Source organism: Chiloscyllium punctatum, chromosome 7 (genome assembly GCF_047496795.1).
Source record: "Chiloscyllium punctatum isolate Juve2018m chromosome 7, sChiPun1.3, whole genome shotgun sequence".
In the NCBI taxonomy this organism is placed as follows: domain Eukaryota; kingdom Metazoa; phylum Chordata; class Chondrichthyes; order Orectolobiformes; family Hemiscylliidae; genus Chiloscyllium; species Chiloscyllium punctatum.
Window position 1 is genome coordinate 80,800,299 of NC_092745.1, and position 20,811 is coordinate 80,821,109.

At 40.2% G+C, this 20,811-nt stretch overlaps 1 protein-coding gene across 1 annotated transcript in view; it reads right to left on the minus strand.

The window, feature by feature from the left end:
* The window catches only part of efcab14 (EF-hand calcium binding domain 14), an 84,916-nt gene that overhangs the window by 18,072 nt on the left and 46,033 nt on the right, over positions 1-20,811 (minus strand). The window contains exon 8 of the mRNA XM_072574174.1: positions 16,454-16,562. Coding sequence (XP_072430275.1) covers positions 16,454-16,562 — 109 coding nt within the window. The remainder of the gene's footprint in view (positions 1-16,453; positions 16,563-20,811) is intronic.

A 20,811-nucleotide genomic window follows, 5' to 3' on the forward strand; every position in this document is an offset into this window, starting at 1 on the left:
ATATATCCAACATCCATGAAGAACCATTTATTCAGCAGTTGTATTCTTTAAAGTATTTTGTCTGCTAAACCTAGTGAATACTCCAGAAAATGATAACATTCTCCATTTCTACTGCCTCACTAGATACTATTCTACTCATTCACTGCCTGTTGTTATGAAATCAGGTCTTAAACATATTCACTTTTTCTTTCCCATATTTACCTGCCTAAATCTAACATTCAACATCGACCCATTTTTTGGGATGAATCCATACCCTCTATTCACAATTGGCTCTCTCTCAGAGAAGATTTTTTTACTAAGAGACAGTTTCATAAGTATCAGCGGCACCCAAGTGCCAAATTTGTACTCTCCACATGTAAGCTCAGATGGCATCAAGACACAATTTTAGAGGACTGCTGATTTGATACAAACATGCATTTCCCATACTGTTCACAAACAACAATGTTTTCAACAATAGTAATTCATGCACTCCTACATGCTTTACAGTCTTAAGACAAGCTACAGCAAACACCTTAAAGCACTGAAAAAGATCCTCCATATATGGTGGCAAGAAAATTCACTAGGAGTGCTGTCTCCCAAGTTAACATGCACACATTGAGGTGCTAATTAACTGAACATATTTCTGCTAAATGGGACACATGCACATGCCGGATACCAGACTGAAGCAAATGTCTACTCTGAACTCAACTCAGACTCTGAGAAGAAGAGATAAAACAGTGATGTACTAAAAGTATCCTTGAAAATAAATTCAAACATCTCTGTTGACTCATGGAAGTCCCTGGCATGTGAATAAAATACTGAAATCACTGAATTTCAGCAGATTGGAAATCCATTAATGTGACAAACCTATTGTAAGGGAAAGGGAGACAGGAAAAGGAAAGGAGGAAGCAATAGGTTAATTGCCCTAATACCTGTTGTTGGGAAAATGCTAGAGCTCATTATTAAGGACGTTTAGAAACGGTTAACATAATCAAAAGAGGGGTTAGGCCTTTATTCACTAATGCTTAGAAGATTTGCAGCGATCTTACTGAAATATGTAAGATGCTGAGGAGATTTGATAGGGTGGATGCTGCTAAGATGTTTGCACTCAAGTCTCAAACAAGGGTACACAGTTACAGGTAAGGGGCCACTCGTTTTAAACTGAGATGCAAAGCATTTTTTTCTCTCAGAGGGTAGTGAATACCTGGAATTTGAGAGAGCTGTAGAGGCTAGATCACTTAAAGTATGTAAAAGGAGATCGATTGTTTAGAAATATTGGGGAGTTGAGTGTTATGCCGAGCTGACATGAAAAAAGTGAGGAGGCAGTTCAGCCGTGATCTTGGTGAATGGCAAAGTACACGTGAGGAGTCAAATGGCCTACTCCCCTCCTACTTCTCATGTTATTTGTGTCCTTAATGCTACAGAAGTACTCCTCCCTCACCTGAGGCAGTAAGCCTCAGGTTTAAACAACATCTCTAATGATAGTACAGTCCAATGATCTGGAAGGACTGCATTGACTTTTAACTTTTTAAACTTCAAAGTTAACTGGACTGAAATTTAATAAATCCTCTAGATCAGATAAGCTTCATCTCAGTGCATTGAATAATATGGCTAGAAGGATAGTGGATACATTGGTAGTTACTTTTCAAAGTTCTGCAGATTTTTTTAAAAGAGGAAAGGACAAAATAGAAATTTGCAGACCTTTTAGTTTGACAGAGTTCGGAGTATGGTAACATCTATAATAAAGTGTGTGATAGCTTCATATTTGGCACAGACATGGTGGGCCGAATGGCCTGTTCCTGTGTTGTACTATTCTATGTTCTGGAACCAGACATTTAGAAATGAATGGTAAAAATAGACAGACTTAATGTGGCTTAATGAAAGGGAAATAACATGTGATAAATTTTGAGGATATTACTTTAGCTTTGATAAAGAACTAACAGTAGATGTGGTAATATTTACACTTTTGGAAGACTTTTGATAAGGTCCCATGCTGCAAGTTAGTAAATAAAATTAGAATACTTGTGATTGGAGGAAATATAGTTGCTTGAATTGAGAACTGTTTAACAGCCAGAAAGCAGAAAATAACAATACATGGATTATTCTCAAGCTTCAACTAGTGGAATGCTGTGATAATCAGTGCTAGGTTCAGAGTTACTCACAGTCTATGTAAATTTTTTAGATGTGGGGTCAATTGTAGTATTTATAAATTTGCTGACGGCACCAAAGTGGATGGGAACACAGGTTGAGGCTTCAAGATAACCTGAAAAATGTGTTGCTGGAAAAGCGCAGCAGGTCAGGTAGCATCAAAGGAGCAGGAGAATCGACGTTTCGGGCATAAGCCCTTCTTCAGGAATGAGGAGGGTGTGCCAAGCAAGGTAAGATAAAAGGTAGGGAGGAGGGACTAGGGGGAGGGGCGTTGGGAATGCGATAGGTGGAAGGAGGTTAAGATGAGGGTGATACGCCGGAGAGGGGATGGGGGCGGAGAGGTCGGGAAGAAGATTGCAGGTCAAGAAGGTGGTGCTGAGTCTGAGGGTTGGGACTGAGATAAGGTGGGGGGAGGGGAAATGAGAAAGCTGGAGAAATCTGCATTCAAGATAACCTGCACAGGCTAAGTGAATGGGCTAGGACATATTCAAATTGTATTCCATCTGACAAGAAAATCAAAGGTATTATATTTTTCAAATGCTGAGGAATTGGCAGCACAGGCGTCCAAAGGGATACAAAAGGATATCTCTGCTTATTAATCACATAAAGCTAGTGTGCAGGTGCATCAAGCAATTTGGAGGGCACATGGCATGTTGGCCTATACTACAAGAGGAATTGAGTACAGAAGGAAAGATGCCTTGCTGCAGTTGTTTAGTGCCTTGATGAGACCTCATCTTGAATGTTCTGTAGTTTTCACTCCCCTACCTAGTAAAAAGGATAAAATTGTCATGGAGGGAATCCAATGGAGGTTCACTGGATTTATCCATGGGGTGGCAAGATTGGATTGTTTTACAAACAAGATTGAAGTAACTTTGACCTGCATTTTCTAGAGTTTTGAAGAACAAGAGTAACCTCATTGCAACTTACTAAATTTTTTTCAGTGAGTGGCAAGGTGGACGTAGATAAGATACATCCCCAAGTGGTCAGTCCAAATACAGTGGACTTTGACCTCAGGACATAGGGTAGATCATTTAAGACTGAGATCTTTACAGTTGTCTCTATTATTGAGGATGCTTAAGACAGAAATGAATAGATTTCTGGAGACTAATGACAAAGGAATATGGAGGTAATGAGGGCAAATAATGAGGTAGATAGTCATTTGTACAGCACGGAAATAGACCCTTCGGAACAACCCATCCATGCCGACCAGATATCCTAAAATAATCTAATCCCTTTTGACTGCATTTGGTCCATATCCAGCTAAACCCTTCCTATTCATGTAACTATCCAGATACCTTTTAAATGTTGTATCAGCAGCTGCCATTTCCTCTGGCAGCTTCTTTTATATATATATACATACACACACACCCTGCATGAAAAGTTGATTCTTAGGGCCATTTTGTAACTTTCCCCCTCACCTTAAATCTATGCCCTCTAGCTGTGGACTCTCACACCCCAGGGAAAAGACCTTGTTTATTTACTCTATCCATACCTCATAAACCTCTACAAGGTCACCCCCAACCTCTTCATCCTCTCCCTACAACTCAAACCCTTCAACTCCAGCAACATCCTTGTCAATCTTTTCTGCACCCTTTCAAATTTCACAACATCGTTCCTATAGCAGGGAAACCAGAATTGAACACAATGTTCCAAGAACAACCTAACCAATGTCCTGTACAGCTGCAACATGACGTCCCAATTCCTATAAAGGCAAGTGTAGCAACACTCCCCAGGCACCTACCATTAGGTGTATAAGTCCTGCCTTACCAATATGCAATACCTCACAATTATCTAAATTAAACTTCAGAATCAGTCATGATACAATTAAATGGCAAAGCAAACCTTACGAGTTAAATGGTTTTCTTCTGCTTCTATGCTCCTAATTGGTAATTCAGTGATCCAGTGCAAATTTTAGATCTATCAAAGTAAAGGTGCACCAGCTAAGAGCAGAGTAACCCAAGTGTGATCACATTCCTTTTCACTGAAATCTCCAATACCTTTCTGGAATAATTTCATGCCAAATTAATACCAAAATGCAAATACCACTTATAAGACTGAAAGTCTTTAAGTTTGAATATTTACAATAACCTTCCAAACAAAACAAGCATTGATGATGAAAGATGCAGTGAGCTCAGATCAAAATTTTCAATTATAATGCATTTTAAGCCAACTAACCTCTTTTTGATTAGACCAAATGTCTATCTATTTGTCTTAAGTTATCAGGCTATGTACCAATCAGCCATCTGTCTTCTAAACTCCAGTGGAAACAAGCCTATCCTATCTAGTCTTCTATTAACTTCTTCAGAATCAGCTTCATTATATTTGCATCCTTCCTTAAATAAGGAGATCGAAACTACATACAGTCTTCAAGATATGGTCTGAAGCTATGGGCAATCAGACTGTAGAATGGGTGTTCACTGTCTCAAACTCAAGTGTAAGAAGTTCTACAATGTTCTGTTGTTATGCTTCTAGCTGAACATGTGATTTATTTGGCACAGTTAAAAGCAAGGTCTCACCTCAGTGCTCATCTTCCTTACTGTCAGTTATGATGTTACACAAATACAGAGTTGAACCAACGTCAACCTCTCAGGCACCTCCGCCATGTGCCTTTGGTATCAGACAGTCAAAACCAGTGCCAAGTGAAATTGGTTTGAGGGTCTCTGCAGCTTTATCCAAGCTCCCTGAGGGGTGCTCAAGAATAGGGAGTGTGTCTTCGGTCCTATGGGGCCCATGCTTCTCAAATAACGCAGCACTTCATGTGTATACTGAGGCAGACACATGCACATTAGAAAAAGAAATTAAATTAAATGCACATACATTCAAAGAATAAAACCAAGGATTAGATTTGGTTAGGCAAATATCTTTTTTGTTCAACCAGGATATGTAGAAAATAGGCATACACACTCTCAAAATAAAGCATAAAGAAACCAGGTTTGAAGCATGTCAGTGAAGTGGGCGGCACGGTGGCACAGTGGTTAGCACTGCTGCCTCACAGCGCCTGAGACCCGGGTTCAATTCCCGCCTCAGGCGACTGACTGTGTGGAGTTTGCACGTTCTCCCCGTGTCTGCGTGGGTTTCCTCCGGGTGCTCTGGTTTCCTCCCACACTCCAAAGATGTGCAGGCCAGGTGAATTGGCCATGCTAAATTGCCCATAGTGTTAGGTAAGGGGTAAATGTAGATGTAGGGGTATGGGTGGGTTACGCTTCGGCGGGGCGGTGTGGACTTGTTGGGCCGAAGGGCCTGTTTCCACACTGTAAGTAATCTAATCTAATCTAATGAAGTGCAAGCCATAATGATCTTAGAATCAAAATTACTGTATTGCATTTGGACTTTCAAAAAAAAACTTCAACTTGTCCACATTGTTTATGCTCATGGAATAAAAGGGACAGTGGCAGCCAGGTACAAGATTGGCGGAGTGACAGGAAATGGAGTAGTGTTGATCATCATCTTTTGGACCAGAGGAAAGCATACTTGATGCTTTCTAGAAGTTAGCGCAAGGACCACTACCTTTATTGATTTATTGTAGTCAATATTGAAGTCACAGATCACACCTCTGCCAGATCTGTGCAAGAGTAGTTTAGTTAGTCCCACTCTCTGGCCATTTCTCTATTATCTTGCAATTTAAACTGCCAGACACCCAACTATTACATCAGTCTGTGTGCTTTCAAATTCTGTGAATATCCTCCTCGTATTGCCATATTTCCAAAATTGAATTTGCACCCTAGACACCAAAGTCCAAGTGATTAATACAGATCAACAAAGACCGTGGTCCTCACTCCAACTTGTGGGAAACACCAAAATACATTCTCCTTCAGTCCAAAGCAAATGTTCAACTCTACTCAGCTTCCACTCACTCAGCAAATTTTGTATCGTGCTGCCACTATTCTTCTTATTCCATAGACTTGAACAATGCTGACAAGTCCAAATCTTTTGAAAGCCCATATGCAAAACATCAACCATAATACCTATCAACTTGTTCTACTGTCACATCAAAATGTCAATCAGCTTAATTAAACATAATTTGCTCATATGAGCCCAGTTGATGGTATGATAAACATATATACTATATTATCATTCAAGAATTTTAATCTGAAAGTATTGGTAATATTGATTTTAGTTTAGTTTTGTGAGTGACTTTTTTAAAAAGAGGCTATAAAGTAATTTGGAACAGTGAATTAAAAACATTATTCCCAAGAAAGCATCTGATCCAAGTTAGATACCTTACTTGGGGAATTAACTACTGAATATTTACAAAGTTCAGTCACAAAAGACAGACAGACAGAAATCAGAATCAAGCTCATGTTCAAAGGAACAGGTTCATAGCAGCCAAAAGACAGGGTAGTTAGTACAAGCATCCAGAGTGAGAATTTATTTGGTAGAAATCTCCAAGTTGTGAGAATTTTCAAGATGACTCCAGATTGTAGAACTAAAAGAAGCCCAAACTGATAGGACTGGAAAAAAGTTCTAGTCCCTAAAAATTAGAAACCATTAATTCAGCAAGAAATCTTAAAATTAAAACAAAAGTGATATTTTACCAGGATTAAATATCTATGAAGGATATTGTTGGGAAAAAGTTTGAATCGGTTTTGCTGTTCAGACCGTTACATACAGTTTTATTTCCCTCTGTAATAAACTTGTGCCTTCTGTTAAAAGAATACTGGCAGTCTTGTGAGTATACTTAGTGACTAGCTACTAGGATAAGCAAGCTGTACAAAATAAATCTGATTATCTATCAAGTTGGGTTTCACATTGGGAACACAACCCTTAGAGAAACTCAAAGCTCATGGAGGGATCAACCCATCTCTCCTTTACAGCTCCTTTTTCAGTTTGCATAGTGATCACTAGAGGATTGTTTGTCTTCTAAAAATTTTCAGAGCAAGCACATGGGTTTTCTGTACACTAAGTTTCCAATTGCTTTGGCTTCTGAGATTGACTTCTTCAGGACTTTTTTTAAATCAACTTTGATCTGTTGGAGACTGCTAAATTAATAGATTCTGGTTAAGTATAGAAGGATTGGAATACTGCTAATGTAACAGCTCTATACAGCCCTGGTTAAACCACACTTGAAAAAATTGTGTTCAGTTCTGGTCGCCTCATTATAGAAAGGATGTGGAAACTTTAGGGAGGGTATAGAGGAGATTTGTCAGGATACTGCCTGAACTGAAAGGCATGTCTTACGAAGAAAGGTTGAAGGAGCTGAGACTTTTCTTAGTGGAGTGAAGAAGTATGAGAGGTGATTTGATAGAGGTGGACATGATGATGAGAGGCATAGATAGAGTGAATAGTCAAGAGACTTTTTCCCAGAGTAGAAATGGCTATCACAAGGGGGCAAAATTTGATGATGACCAGAGGAAGGTTTCGGGGAGTTTTGAGGTCAATTCTTTACAGAGTTGTGGGTGCAGGGAATGCACTGTCAGCAGTGATGGTAGAGTCAGATACATTAAGGACATTTAAGAAACTCTTGGATAGGCACATGAAAGACAGTAAAATGAAGGATATGTAGGTTAGTTCGATCTTAGAGTAGGATAAAAGGTCAGCACTCCAAGGGCCAAAGGGCCAGAACTTTGCTGTACTCTGTTCTACATAACAGCCCTATTTAAAAAAAGGGAGGCAAAAAACAGGTTGATAGGCCGATTAGCCGAATAGGTATTATTGACAAAATGTTGGAATCAATTAAGCAAGTAATAGTGTATTTGGAAAATCATAAACTACTCAAGCAGCGCTTGGCTTCATGAAAAGAAAATCATGGCTGACTAGCATTACAGTTTTTCAAGGAAGTCTCAACCAGCGTTAAAAAGGGAGAACCAGTAGATGTGTTGTGTTTGGACTACCAAAGGTGTTTCACAAGGTACCTTACAAAAGGTAAAGTTAAGAGGTCATGGGGTCTGGCAGGAAACAGCAAGTGGGCATAAGAGATTCTTTTCTAGGTTAGCAACCTTTAACCAGTGGGTGTCCATAGGAATCAGTGTTGGGACTTCAACTCTTTCCAACGTATATGAAATACTTGGAGGAAGGAAGCAGATGTACTGTAACTAAATTTGCAGATGACAAAAATAGGTGGAAAGGCAAGTTGCAAGATGGGTACAAATAGTTTTGAGGGGTTGATTGATTAAGCGAACAAAAAGATGGCAGTTGGAGTATAATGTGGGAAAGTGAAAAGTTATTCATTTTGGAACCGAAAACAAAACTGCAGAAAGCTACAACACAAGGCAACCGGGGATTCTTGTGCACAAGAACACAGAGCAAGAACAGTCACACAAGATAATTACAAAGGTTAATGGAATGCTGGCCCTTATTTGAAGGGATAGGGTAATTTTGTAACTGTCCAAACTGCTGGTGAGACAATATCTGGAACACAGAGCAGTTTTGTTCCCTTATTTAAGCAAAGATATTACTTCGTTCGAGGCAGTTCAGAGAATGCTGATTAGGATAGTATGAACTGTCTATAAGCCAAGGCTAAACAGGTTGGGATTTAGAAGAGGTGATTCTGTTGAAACATACAGGATTCTTAAAGGGTTTGACATGATAAATGTTGGGAGGATGTCTCCCTTCAGGGGAATGTCTAGATCCAGATGGCATAGTCTCAGAATAAAAGGGGAATTTCTTCTCTCAGAGGGTTAAGTATCTTTGAAACACCTTCCTACAGAGACCTGTGGAGGACAGAGTCCTTGTCTATATTTAAGCCTGAGATACATAGATTTTTGATCAGGGAGGGGAATGAAGAGTTTTGAGGAAAGGGCAGGAAACTGGATTGAAGAATGTGAAATCAGCCATGGTCCCATTGAATGGTGGAGCGGGATCGAACGGGGTACTTGTGTTCCGATTTCTTAATAACTTATGGTCTTATAGCACCTTTTGTTCCGACTAAACCTGCACATACTGCCTGGCCTTCTGGATGGCTTTGTCTTTCTGTGAACTGGACTCGCATTACGAGGCAACAGCAATTTTTTCTTCTTTCTTCCACCCGTGTTTTGAATGTGCACTGAACTGCTCATCTCCAGAACTACTCAAAGGCTCTAAACCGCCATGAAAAAGTGCATCTGTCAACACCTGAGCACCACTGTCAACAATTCTGAAACTTTATCACATTGCCCTTATCTAATATTTATCAAACGTTGTTCTTTGATTCAACCACATTTGTCCAAGCAGCTATTTTTATCCTAACTATTTCTGAAAGCTTTTCTATCATTCAGGTTAAGCTGATTGGTTAGCAATTACTGGGCTCATCCTTAAAAAACAATTTAAACATCAGTAATCCTCTAGTACTACCATCCAAGGAGGATGAAAACATTATTGCTGGATGTAGGTTTGCTTGCTGAGCTGGAAGGTTCATTTTCAGATGTTTCTTCACCATAGTATGTAACATCATCAGCGAGCCTTTGGATGAAGCACTGGTGGCATGGCGGGTTTGTATTTACATGCTCAAGTTTCCTTGGGTTGATGATGTCATTCCCTGTAGCAGTGTCATTCCCTGTGGTGGCGTCATTTCCTGTTCTTTTTCTCAGGGGGTGGTAAATGGATCCAAGTCAATGTGTTGGACTTGGATCCCATTACCACCCGCCCTCCCCCAAGAAAAACAGGAAATGACATCACCACAGGAAATGATGCCACCACAGGAAATGACGCCACCAATTCAAGGAAATCTAAACACACAAAGAGAAAGCAGGCCATGCCACTAGTACTTCATTCGGTGGCTCACCGATGATATTACCTAGTATGGTGATGAAACGTCTGAAAATGAACCTTCCAGCTCAGCAAGCAAACCTACATCCAGAACCTCAACCTGAGCTACAATTCTTCTCAAAAGCATGTTGCTATTACTTCTTCAATTTCTATCTTCACTTCTCTCAGCATTCTTTGGTGCACCCCAACCAGTCTTAGTGGCTTACCAAACTAATATAGCCAGCCAGATATATCAGAAATATACACATAGAGAAGGAATAAACCATGGTCTCATTCGATGTCATGGCACTGTTCACCTCTATCGACAAAACCCTAGCCAGAGAAACAATAGCCAACTTGCTGGACATACAGAACAGACAACAGGACGTTGAACCTATCAACAAAGATGGCATACTCAAACTACTGGACCTGTGCCTCACAACACACTTCACATTCAACAACCAAATATATGAACAAATCAACGGCACACCCATGGGCTGACCCATCTCTGGACTCAAAGCAGAAGTGGTAATGCAAAGATTAGAACAAACAGTCTTACTGCAAATTCAACCCAAACTCTGGGTCAGATATGTGGATGATACCTTTGTAATCATTAAAAACACAGAAACAGAGAACACACACCGGATCATCAATGCCACAATCACAGGAATTCAATTCACTAGAGGAAGAAAAGGACAACCTACTCCCATTCCTAGACGTGATGGTACAGAGAACACCAAACGGAGAATTCACCACAAAGGTATATAGGAAAGCCATACACAGAGACAAAGTCCTGAACTACAAAAGCAACCACCCCAACACACACAAAAGAATTTGCATCAAGACACTATTCAAAAGGGCCACAACACACTGCAGTACACCAGAACTGCAAAAAGAGGAAGAAGAACACCTATACAATGTATTCGCCAAAAATGGATACCCACGCAACTTCATCAACAGATGCCTAAGGGAAAGAGAACGGAATGAGGACATGCCGCAACCCAAAGGACTAGCCACACTACCATCCATCAAGAGCATTTCCATGCTACTGTGACCACTAGGACTCATAACAGCACACAAACCAACAGCCACTCTCAGGCAACAACTCACCAGAACGAAGGACCCGATACCCAGCATGAGCAAAACCAATGTAGTGTACAAAATCCCATACAAGGACTGCACAAAACACTACATAGGACAAACAGGAAGACAGCTAACGATCCGTATCCATGAAAACCAACTAGCCACGAAACTAGACGACCAGCTATCCTTAGTAGCCACACACGCAGATGCCAAGCAACATGAATTCGACTGGGACAACACTACTATTTTAGGACAAGCCAAACATAGAACAGCCAGGGAATTCCTAGAGGCATGGCACTTATCCATAGATTCAATCAATAAGCACATCGACCTGGACCCAATATACCAACCACTTCAACGGACAGTTGGAACTGACAACCGGAAGCGGCAGATTCAAACCACTACAAATGCCGGAGGAAAGATCACAGAAGCGCTTCACGGAGGCTCCCAAGCACTGAGGATGTCACCTAGACAGGGGACGAAACGTCTGCAACACAAATTCCCAGCTCGACGAACAGAACCACAACAACAAACACTCGAGCTACAAATCTTCTCACAAACCTTGAATCTTTCTTAGCTTCCCTAAATGCCTTGATCCAGGATGTTTCAGTAGTAAGATGTCCCCCCCTTTTCTGAACAGAACTTTCTCAAGTCTCTTGCCACACCTGCAGCTTACCCACCTTATTTACCAGGCTGTGTGCGTTTGCATCTAGATTAGATCCAGGCCCAACAAGTCCACACCGACCCTCCGAAGAGCAACCTACCCTGACCCATTCCCCTACATTCACCCCTGACTAAGCACCTAGCACTACGGGCAATTTAGCATGGCCAATTCACCTAACATGCACATCTTTGGACCGTGGGAGGAAACCGGAGCACCCAGAGGAAACCCACATAGACACGGGGAGAATGTGCAAACTCCACACAGACAGTTGCCCGAGGCAGGAATTGAACCCAGGTCCCTGGCACTAAGGCAGCAGTGCTAACCACTGAGCCACCGTGCCGCCCTCTATGTATTGCAAAACTCAATTACATCTTAGTGCTTTCTCGAAATCTTACTCCAGAAAATGTCTTTCCCTTGCTCCAGCAACAGATCTCATCTAATCCTCTGTGTGCTTAATTTCTCTTCTCTAATGCTACATCCTGGTCCCTATCACAGTGCTAAGTTAGTTTAAATTATCTCCCACAGCACTAACAAACCACTCCACAAGAACACTGACCCTGTCTTTGTTAAGATGCAAATTGATTCTGGCTTGTTCAAGTTCCACCTTGTCCAGAACCAGTCACAATACTCCAGGACTATAAGCCTATCCTCAAGCACCAACTTTCCAGCCACACATTCACCAGTTTTATCATCCTATTATGCTATTTCTAGCATGGGGCACCAGCAGCCACTGGCAAATTACAAGTCATAAAATTCCAAACTCATACTGCATGTTTCTCCAAGTCAAGAACATTTTGTACTTAAAGTGAACATATTTAATAACTATAATCTAATCAACTTAACTTCCTTTCATATAATTATGGTTTAAAAACCAGGAGGAGAAAGTGAGGACTGCAGATGCTGGAGATCAGAGCTGAAAACGTGTTGCTGGAAAAGCGCAGCAGGTCAGGCAGCATCCAAGGAGCAGGAGAATCGACGTTTCGGGCATGAGTCCTTCTTCCTCATTCCTGAAGAAGGGCTCATGCCCGAAACGTCGATTCTCCTGCTCCTTGGATGCTGCCTGACCTACTGCGCTTTTCCAGCAACACATTTTCAGCTTTAAAAACCACGAATCAACTCAATTCAAAACAATTTTACGCTTTTAACTATATCTGATGCAATCTAATATTTAGTGCAGTTCTGGTACGTTAGGAACCACTGTAATTTAAATCAATGGCTGCCATTATTGAACTCATAATGCAAACCAATATATTCAGCGAGCTGAAAATGCTCCAGTAGCAGCACCATTTCAAAAACATGCACACACGACTACAGTGAAGGAAAACAATTTTTCCTCTCAACAATATCGAACCTCTCAGATGCACAAATATACTGTAAATCGAAGCATTATATACTGCACTTAGAGAATATTGTTATTACACTTCTAAAAATGATTGACAAACAGAAATCTGTGATACATACACAGCTGAATTGGTAGTAAAGTCGCAATCAATAAGCTATAAATTTTGGTATACACTATTGTGATTTTATACCTCAATATCTTACAGCTGACATAAAATGTCTTGCAAAAGGAAAATTCAAATTAAAAATTAGATAGTGATACATTAACTTAGTAGTTTGGCATTCCCATAATTTAAATAATGCAAAAATTGCCATTAGCTTCCAAATTAAAACAAATTGCAATTTAAGTTGACCGAATATTAATACACGTTCAAGGTTTGCATCAGGATTTGTAGCTCGCGAGCCAGTTGTCATAACTGTGGGTATGTTCACCGAGCTGGGAAGTTGATTTGCAGACATTTCGTCCTCTGTTTAGCTGACATCTTCAATGCTTTGAAGCCTCCTGTAAAGTGATGTTGTATTGTGTCTTCTGGAATTTATTTGGTTCCGTTCCTGCTACTTTCGGTTGCTCATTGTAGTGGCCAGTATATCGAGTCTAGGTCTATGTGCTTGTTGATGGAGTCCGTGGATGAGTGCCATGCTTCTAGAAATTCTCTGGCTGTCCTCTGTTTGGCTTGTCCTCTGATGGTTGTTATCCCAGTCAAATTTGTGGTCCATATCATCTGTTTGTATGGCTGCTAGGGACAGCTGGTCGTGGCATTTAATGGCAAGCTGGTGTTCGTGGATGCAGGTTGCTAGGTGTCTGCCTGTTTGTCCTATATAGTGTTTGGATGTCACTCATCCACGGACTCCATCAACAAGCACATAGATCGAGACCCAATTTCCCAGCTACTACAGTGAACAACCTGAGCCAGCAACTGGAATCAAATAAATTCCAGAAGTCGGAGTACAGAAGCACTTCACAGAAGGCTCTAAAGCACTGAAGATGTCACCTAGACAGGGGACAAAACAGCTGCAAATCAACTTCATAGCTCGACAAACATACCCACAACTACGATTAATACACGTGCCAGTATCAAAAACGTACAAAACAACTGAAATCAACGTAAACAACTGAAACTGAACTATATAAATGTAGAAAATATGCCATTCGCCTTCTTTAATTTCCCTAGAAATATCTCCATGGCTGCTCGAAAGCCTGTATGATTAGATTCCCTACAGTGCGGAAACAGGTCCTTCAGCCCAACAAGTCCACACTGACTCTCTGAAGAGTAACCCACCCAGATCCATTCACCTACTCCCCTACTAATGCACTTATCACTATGGGCAATTTAGCAAGGCCAAATCACCTGACCCATACATCTTTAGACTGTGGGAGGAAACTGGAGCACCAAGAGGAAACCCATGCAGACACAGGGAGAATGTGCAAACTCCACACAGATAGTCGCCCGAGGCTGGAATCGAACCTGGGTCCCTGGCGCTGCGAGGCAGCAGTGCTAACCACTGAGCCACAGTGCCATATGAAACATCTTACAACTTCAGCCAAAACAGTAAAAATGATTGCCTTGATTACTATCAGATAGCCTGTAAATATACATCAAGCCTACAACTAACAACAGGAGGAAGAGACATACCAATTATCAAATTATTTACTAACCAGATGATGGCACTATATTAATATTCAGAAAAAGAATCCGGAGATAGAGAAAAATAGAATTTACAAATCTGGTTGGGCTATTCATAGAAGTAGCTCTAAAGGGATGCTGCCATAAAGTGAATACAAATTGTAGTAAGTTATAAAAGTAGCATAATTTTGGTAATGATTACTTCCATTACTTCATTTCAATCCTATGCAACTCTAAGAATGTAGACTGCTCCCTTTAATGGAAAACACATCATATGAGGTATCAGAGATTAAAAAAAGAACAGTGTGCAACAGATTTTTAAAAAGAACATCACCACTGACACCTGCTGGTATTTTTGCATTTGAAGCAACCATATTTTTTTTGCTTTGAAACAAATCTAAGATCAATTTAGAAAGATTTTATACATACTCTAAAAACCAAGTTCAACTGTCTTCCCTTCCATAACTACTCTCCCTTAACTTCCCTCACCCATTTCCTATTCCTATTCCATTTTTTCTTGCAATTAATTCTGTTTTTTCTCAATTTTATGACCCTCCCCTTTTTATGTTCTTCTCCCCATGTCTGGCTGCCATTCCCTGCTCCTTCATTGTCTCCTCCTGCTCCACCCTCAGCTCCCCTCATTCTAAAATATTAAATGAGAATACCTTGACAATTCTCAACCTACACTAAGGGAAAACTGGAAAATCCAAAGTATGAATTGCTGTTACACTATGAAGCCTTGAGTCTTTCTTAAGTAAACAAGGGAGACGTTAGAAGCTTTTGAATAGTGATGGGCAAAGACCCTGTGGTCCCTTGAGTGTCAGTGAGGGAAGTTGCAGCAAAATGTTTAATTACTTCTATGTACAGTAGCTCCTTGCATGCTACATTCAAATAATTGTCTCTGTAAAGAGGTAAGTGTACATCCAGGCAAATCAGTCCTCATACAGTGTCATGATAGAATGGTTATAGATGTTAACATTTTAAGTTTGTACTATCCAGATTAAGGCAGAAATAAACACAGTTACCAGAAATCAGGGAAAAGTGAAATTTAAGCCCAAATTCACCCCTCCTTCTCTCATCCAAATCTCAATCAAGGACAGTATTACTCCAAACATCCCAGTTCACTTGTATTTTAACTTGTTCTATCCATTTTACACAGTCCATGTCCATACGTTTCTTTAAAATTTATCCTTCTAAAGATCCTTTTCTACCTGTTCCAGCACAGACAGATATATTTTCACAAGTTCAAAACACTATTTAAATAATAAACAAGTTAATATTTATACACTGGAATCTACATTTAAAGCTCATGCATCAACTGTATTCCAAAACATGTGACAGGAAGTAGCATTATTCTATGACAAAGGTTAAACAACATACTTTCAAAAAAACAATTCAGCATTAGAAAGGAGTAGATATATAAATTGGTGAATAATACAGCTTTAAGTCTCTTTTCTTAGCATAAGTTTGACAAGCCACACACACTTGTGTTTTTTAAAAGAATAAAAGGTGGATTGATTACAAATCCTATTGCAGTACCCTTTAATATTTAGAATGCTGTTTTGGCAAGAAAATAAATTACTTTTTCTCCCTATTTTGAGACAGAAATGCATTCAAAGTTTTCTTCAGCTTTTAAAATAATTTTATTTATAATAGTTAGTCACGTTAATATGGTTCAATAGATTCCTAGGGTCAAGCAATTTCAGGTTAGCCCTTAGACTTGTTCAAAACTATATCTTCTGGTGCTTTCATCATACTCCCCACATCAGATGCACCAGAGTGACGCAACAGAGAAGGAAACTCTCAGATATAGAAAAAGGGTCAAGAATAAAACTGCCTTTTAAGAAAAACACTGAATATAAATATGCTAATCAAATATTCCTAAAACTGAAGAGTTTTAAGAAAATATATACTATTCTCTTTATTTTTAATAATTTATCTATTTCCTTACCTTGACCACTGATTGCATTTGTACCACCTACATTTTCTGGTTTGCTCGTCAGGGCATTCACCATAACCTTCAACCTCTCCCTAAGGTTTGACACTTGACTGCTATGATTCTGCCAAGAAAAAAAGAAACACAATGTTAGCAAAAGCTATTTAAGACTATTAGCAATTAACTGACATGAATCATTAATTTTTGGAAGCTGTTTAAGGAATTCATGAAGTGTCGTGATAAAAATTTGCACTTTGAAGCAGAATACAATACTTTGGAATCTCACCTACACAGGTAAATTGGGCTATTATAGGATACCTAATCTCAGGGTGACCCTGATGTCAAATCAATATTCAGCATATTCTTCTTCTCGGACCTTGAAAACTGAAAAGTACTGCAGAAAGTCACAAAGGCTTTTTATATCGAAACTATCAAACACATGACGACCACCATCTGGAAGGACAAGAGAAGCAGACTTATGAAAATACCACCACCTGAAAAAGGTCCTCACCAATGTGACTTGGAAATACATCACGGTTCCTTCACTTGCTCAGTTAAAATCTTGGAACTCCTTCCCTAACATCATTTTGGATCTATCTACACCAAATGAACTACAGTAATTTAAGAAGGCAGCTCATCACCACCTTCTTTCGGGCTACATAGCTAGCAAGGCCCACATTCCTTTAATGACTATTTTTAAAAGTGGTAAAAGAAACAAAGGCATCGGAAGTTATAAAAAATGAACACATCTGGGTGGGGAAATCCAAAAATCCTGGAAGATCCCAAAAAACCTATGTGCAGGATCTTCAACATTATTTTAATTACATTTCCCACCAAATAGCCAGCCAAACTGAAAACAGCAGCAAGGACAGACCACAATTAGCAGCAGGTTTGCAAAATAAGGCCATGCAGCCCATTCCTGCTTCTTCTAGTTTGTAAGCAGTCTTATGAAAAGTACTCAGCCGCTCAATTTGGTTGCTATAGTCTCCATTTAACAGTCAGCCAACATTAATTATAAACGAGGATTTCAAATGCACAGTGGGAGCCTGATTTAAATATCAATGGACTGTCCCACATCTTGAGAGGGATGCAAACATGCAAAGCCAACTTAATGCCATAAAAGTGGCAGCAAACACAAGTGTAGCAGGTTGGGGTTTCAATTTTTTTTAAAGTTGAGGGAGAGATAATTTTACTATTATAACCATAAATTGTAATTTTACTACAATAAAACTTGAAAAATACCTTACGTATATAGAGGTGTAGTATTTGCTGTCATCACAGTAGAATCTATTCCACATTAGTTGAAACCTCAAACGTATATATACATTACACACACACACACACAAACATATATATATCTGAACTACAGTGATATTCCTTCAGGAAAGCATCAAGTCTTAGGCTATAAAAGCATCATCTACACCATAAGCTTTGTAAAACTGTCATTGGTGGAACAGCAATAGCAAGTCGTAGGGAACCTGTGAAGCTGGAGGATCCAGCAGCAGACAGACAGAACCTGTGATTTTTGGAGCAGTTATTTTCAATTTGATTCTCTCCCATACTTGTTGCTCCTCAAATTACAGCTCTTATGGTCACTTCCTGCTCTCATAGAATTATTACTGATAGAATTATGATTCTTCTTATTTCAAAACCCATACCGTGAACTAGCTTCGAAGGCTGTAACATATATTTACAATGGAAAATTTGCAAAACATCAATGCCAGAATTCCACTAAATGGTGGAAATTTCTCATCCTTGATAATGTTGTGCTCTACCATTTTGTCCTGTGGAAAATCGGTACCTCATCCGTCTGTAGAAATGCAATCTCTGAATGGGTACCCAGAATTTAGACAAGTTTCCCAATTAAACGTAAGTGAAATGAAGGACTACTTTTAAGAATTAACTATCTGTAAAAAAGTGCAAAATGTCATTCTCTAATTTAATGGGTCATTGCTGGTGGTGGCTCGGTGGTTAGCACTGCTGCCTCACAGCGCCAGGAACCCGGGTTCAATTCCAGCCTTGGGTGACTGTGTGGAGTTTGCACATTCTCCCCATGTCTGTGCAGGCTTCCTCTAGGTGCTCCGTTATCCTCCCACAGTCCAAAGATGTGCAAATTAGTTGAAGTGGCCACGCAAAATTGTTCCATAGTGTTCAGGGATGTGTAGGTTAGGTAGACTAGTGAGGGATAAATGTAGAAGAATGGGTCTGGGTGGGTGAGTTACTCTCTGTAGGGATGGTGTGGACTTATTGGGCCGAAAGACCTGTGTCCACACTGCAGGGATTCTATGATAATGCGCTCACAGCATTCCTCAGTCATACAACCGCATAAACATGTAGTGTCGACACATCCCATAATCTTGACTCTTAAAGCAACTTATCGGCAGCACAGTGGCTCAGTGGTCAGTACTGCTGCCTCACAATGTCACAAACACAGGTTAGATTCAGGTGACTGTCTTTATGGAGTTTGCACATTCTCCCTGTCTGCATGGGTTTCCTCCAGGTGACTCAGTTTCCTCCCGCAGTCAAAAAATGTGCAGGCTAGATGAACTGGCTATGCTAAGTTGTCCCATAACGTTCAGGGATGTGTAGGTTAGGTGCATTAATCATGGGAAATGTATAGTAATAGGGTAGGGGAATGGGTCTGGGTGGGTTACTCTTCGGAGGGTCAGTACGGACCTGTTGGGCCAAAATCGCCTGCTTCCACACTGTAGGGATTCTATAAATCACACTCTCTAATCTTCCCTATGTATACAAGCTTAGAATATCTTCATCTCTGCTTGTCATGATCCTCGCTGCTATACTAGATATTTTACTGAAGTACAGTACAAAAGATGTTCTAGGAAGTTAAGATACTATAATAGTGAAATAAAGAGAGAAATTTATATACACGTTGAAGCTACGTACACATAACAGGCTGGTTGATTTCATACACATACTGGTTGATTTCAACTATCTCAAAATAAATTAAGCTGGAATAAAGATAATATACCAATTTATGGTTGGGCTTTCTTTTAGGAATACATCCAAAACTGTCCCCAAGATCTGCAGTTTACCTAGACATTAAGAAACACTACTTAATTTTGCTCAGTTATGCTGGTGGAATAAAGAGGAAATAATCACAACAGAAATGCTCGGGTGCTCGCTGTTGTAGTTCTGTTCGCCGAGCTGGGAATTGGTGTTGCAGATGTTTCGTCCCCTGTCTAGGAGACATCCTCAGTCCTTGGGAGCCTCCTGTGAAACACTTCTGTGATCTTTCCTCCGGCATTTGTAGTGGTTTGTCTCTGCCGCTTCCGGTTGTCCGTTCCAGCTGTCCGCTGCAGTGGCCGGTATATTGGGTCCAGGTCGATGTGTTTGTTGATAGAATCTGTGAATGAGTGCCATGCCTCTAGGAATTCCCTGGCTGTTCTCTGTTTGGCTTGCCCTAAAATAGTAGTGTTGTCCCAGTCGAATTCATGTTGCTTGTCATCTGTTTGTGTGGCTACGAAGGATAGCTGGTCATGTCGTTTTGTGGCTAGTTGGTGTTCATGGATATGGATCGTTAGCTGTCTTCCTGTTTGTCCTATTTAGTGTTTTGTGCAGTCCTTGCATGGGATTTTGTACACTACGTTGGTTTTGCTCATGCTGGGTATCGGGTCCTTTGTCCTGGTGAGTTGTTGTCTGAGAGTGGCTGTTGGTTTGTGAGCTGTTATGAGTCCTAGTGGTCATAGTAGTCTGGCTGTCAGTTCAGAAATGTTCTTGGTGTATGGTAACGTGGCTAGTCCTTTGGGTTGTGGCATGTCCTCATTCTTTGTCTTTCCCTTAGGCATCTGTTGATGAAATTGTGGGGGTATTCGTTTTTGACAAATACATTGTAGAGGTGTTCTTCTTCCTCTTTTTGCAGTTCAGGTGTGCTGCAGTGTGTTGTGGCCCTTTTGAACAGTGTCTTGATACAACTTCTTTTGTGTGTGTTGGGTGGTTGCTTTCATAGTTCAGGACTTGGTATGTGTGTGTGGCTTTCCTATATACCTTTGTGGTGAATTCTCCGTTTGGTGTTCTCTGTACGTCTAGGAATGGGAGTTGGTTGTCCTTTTTGAGGATAGAGAACCAGAGGACACAGATTTCAAATGTTTTGCAAAAAAATCAAATAAGAAACCAAACAAAAACTTCTTCAGTGCCTTGCTTGATGACAACATGGAATACACAACCTGAAAATGTGGAGGCAACTTGAGTTCAGGTATTCAAGAAGGCATTAGGTGATTATTTAAATAGAAACAAAGTGTAGGTTTATAGGAAAAAGGTATGGATTAATACAAAGCCAAAATCATCAGAGAGCTAGTGCCAACACTATGGGCAGAATGGTCTCATTTCTGCACAGTAACAATTTTGTGATACTA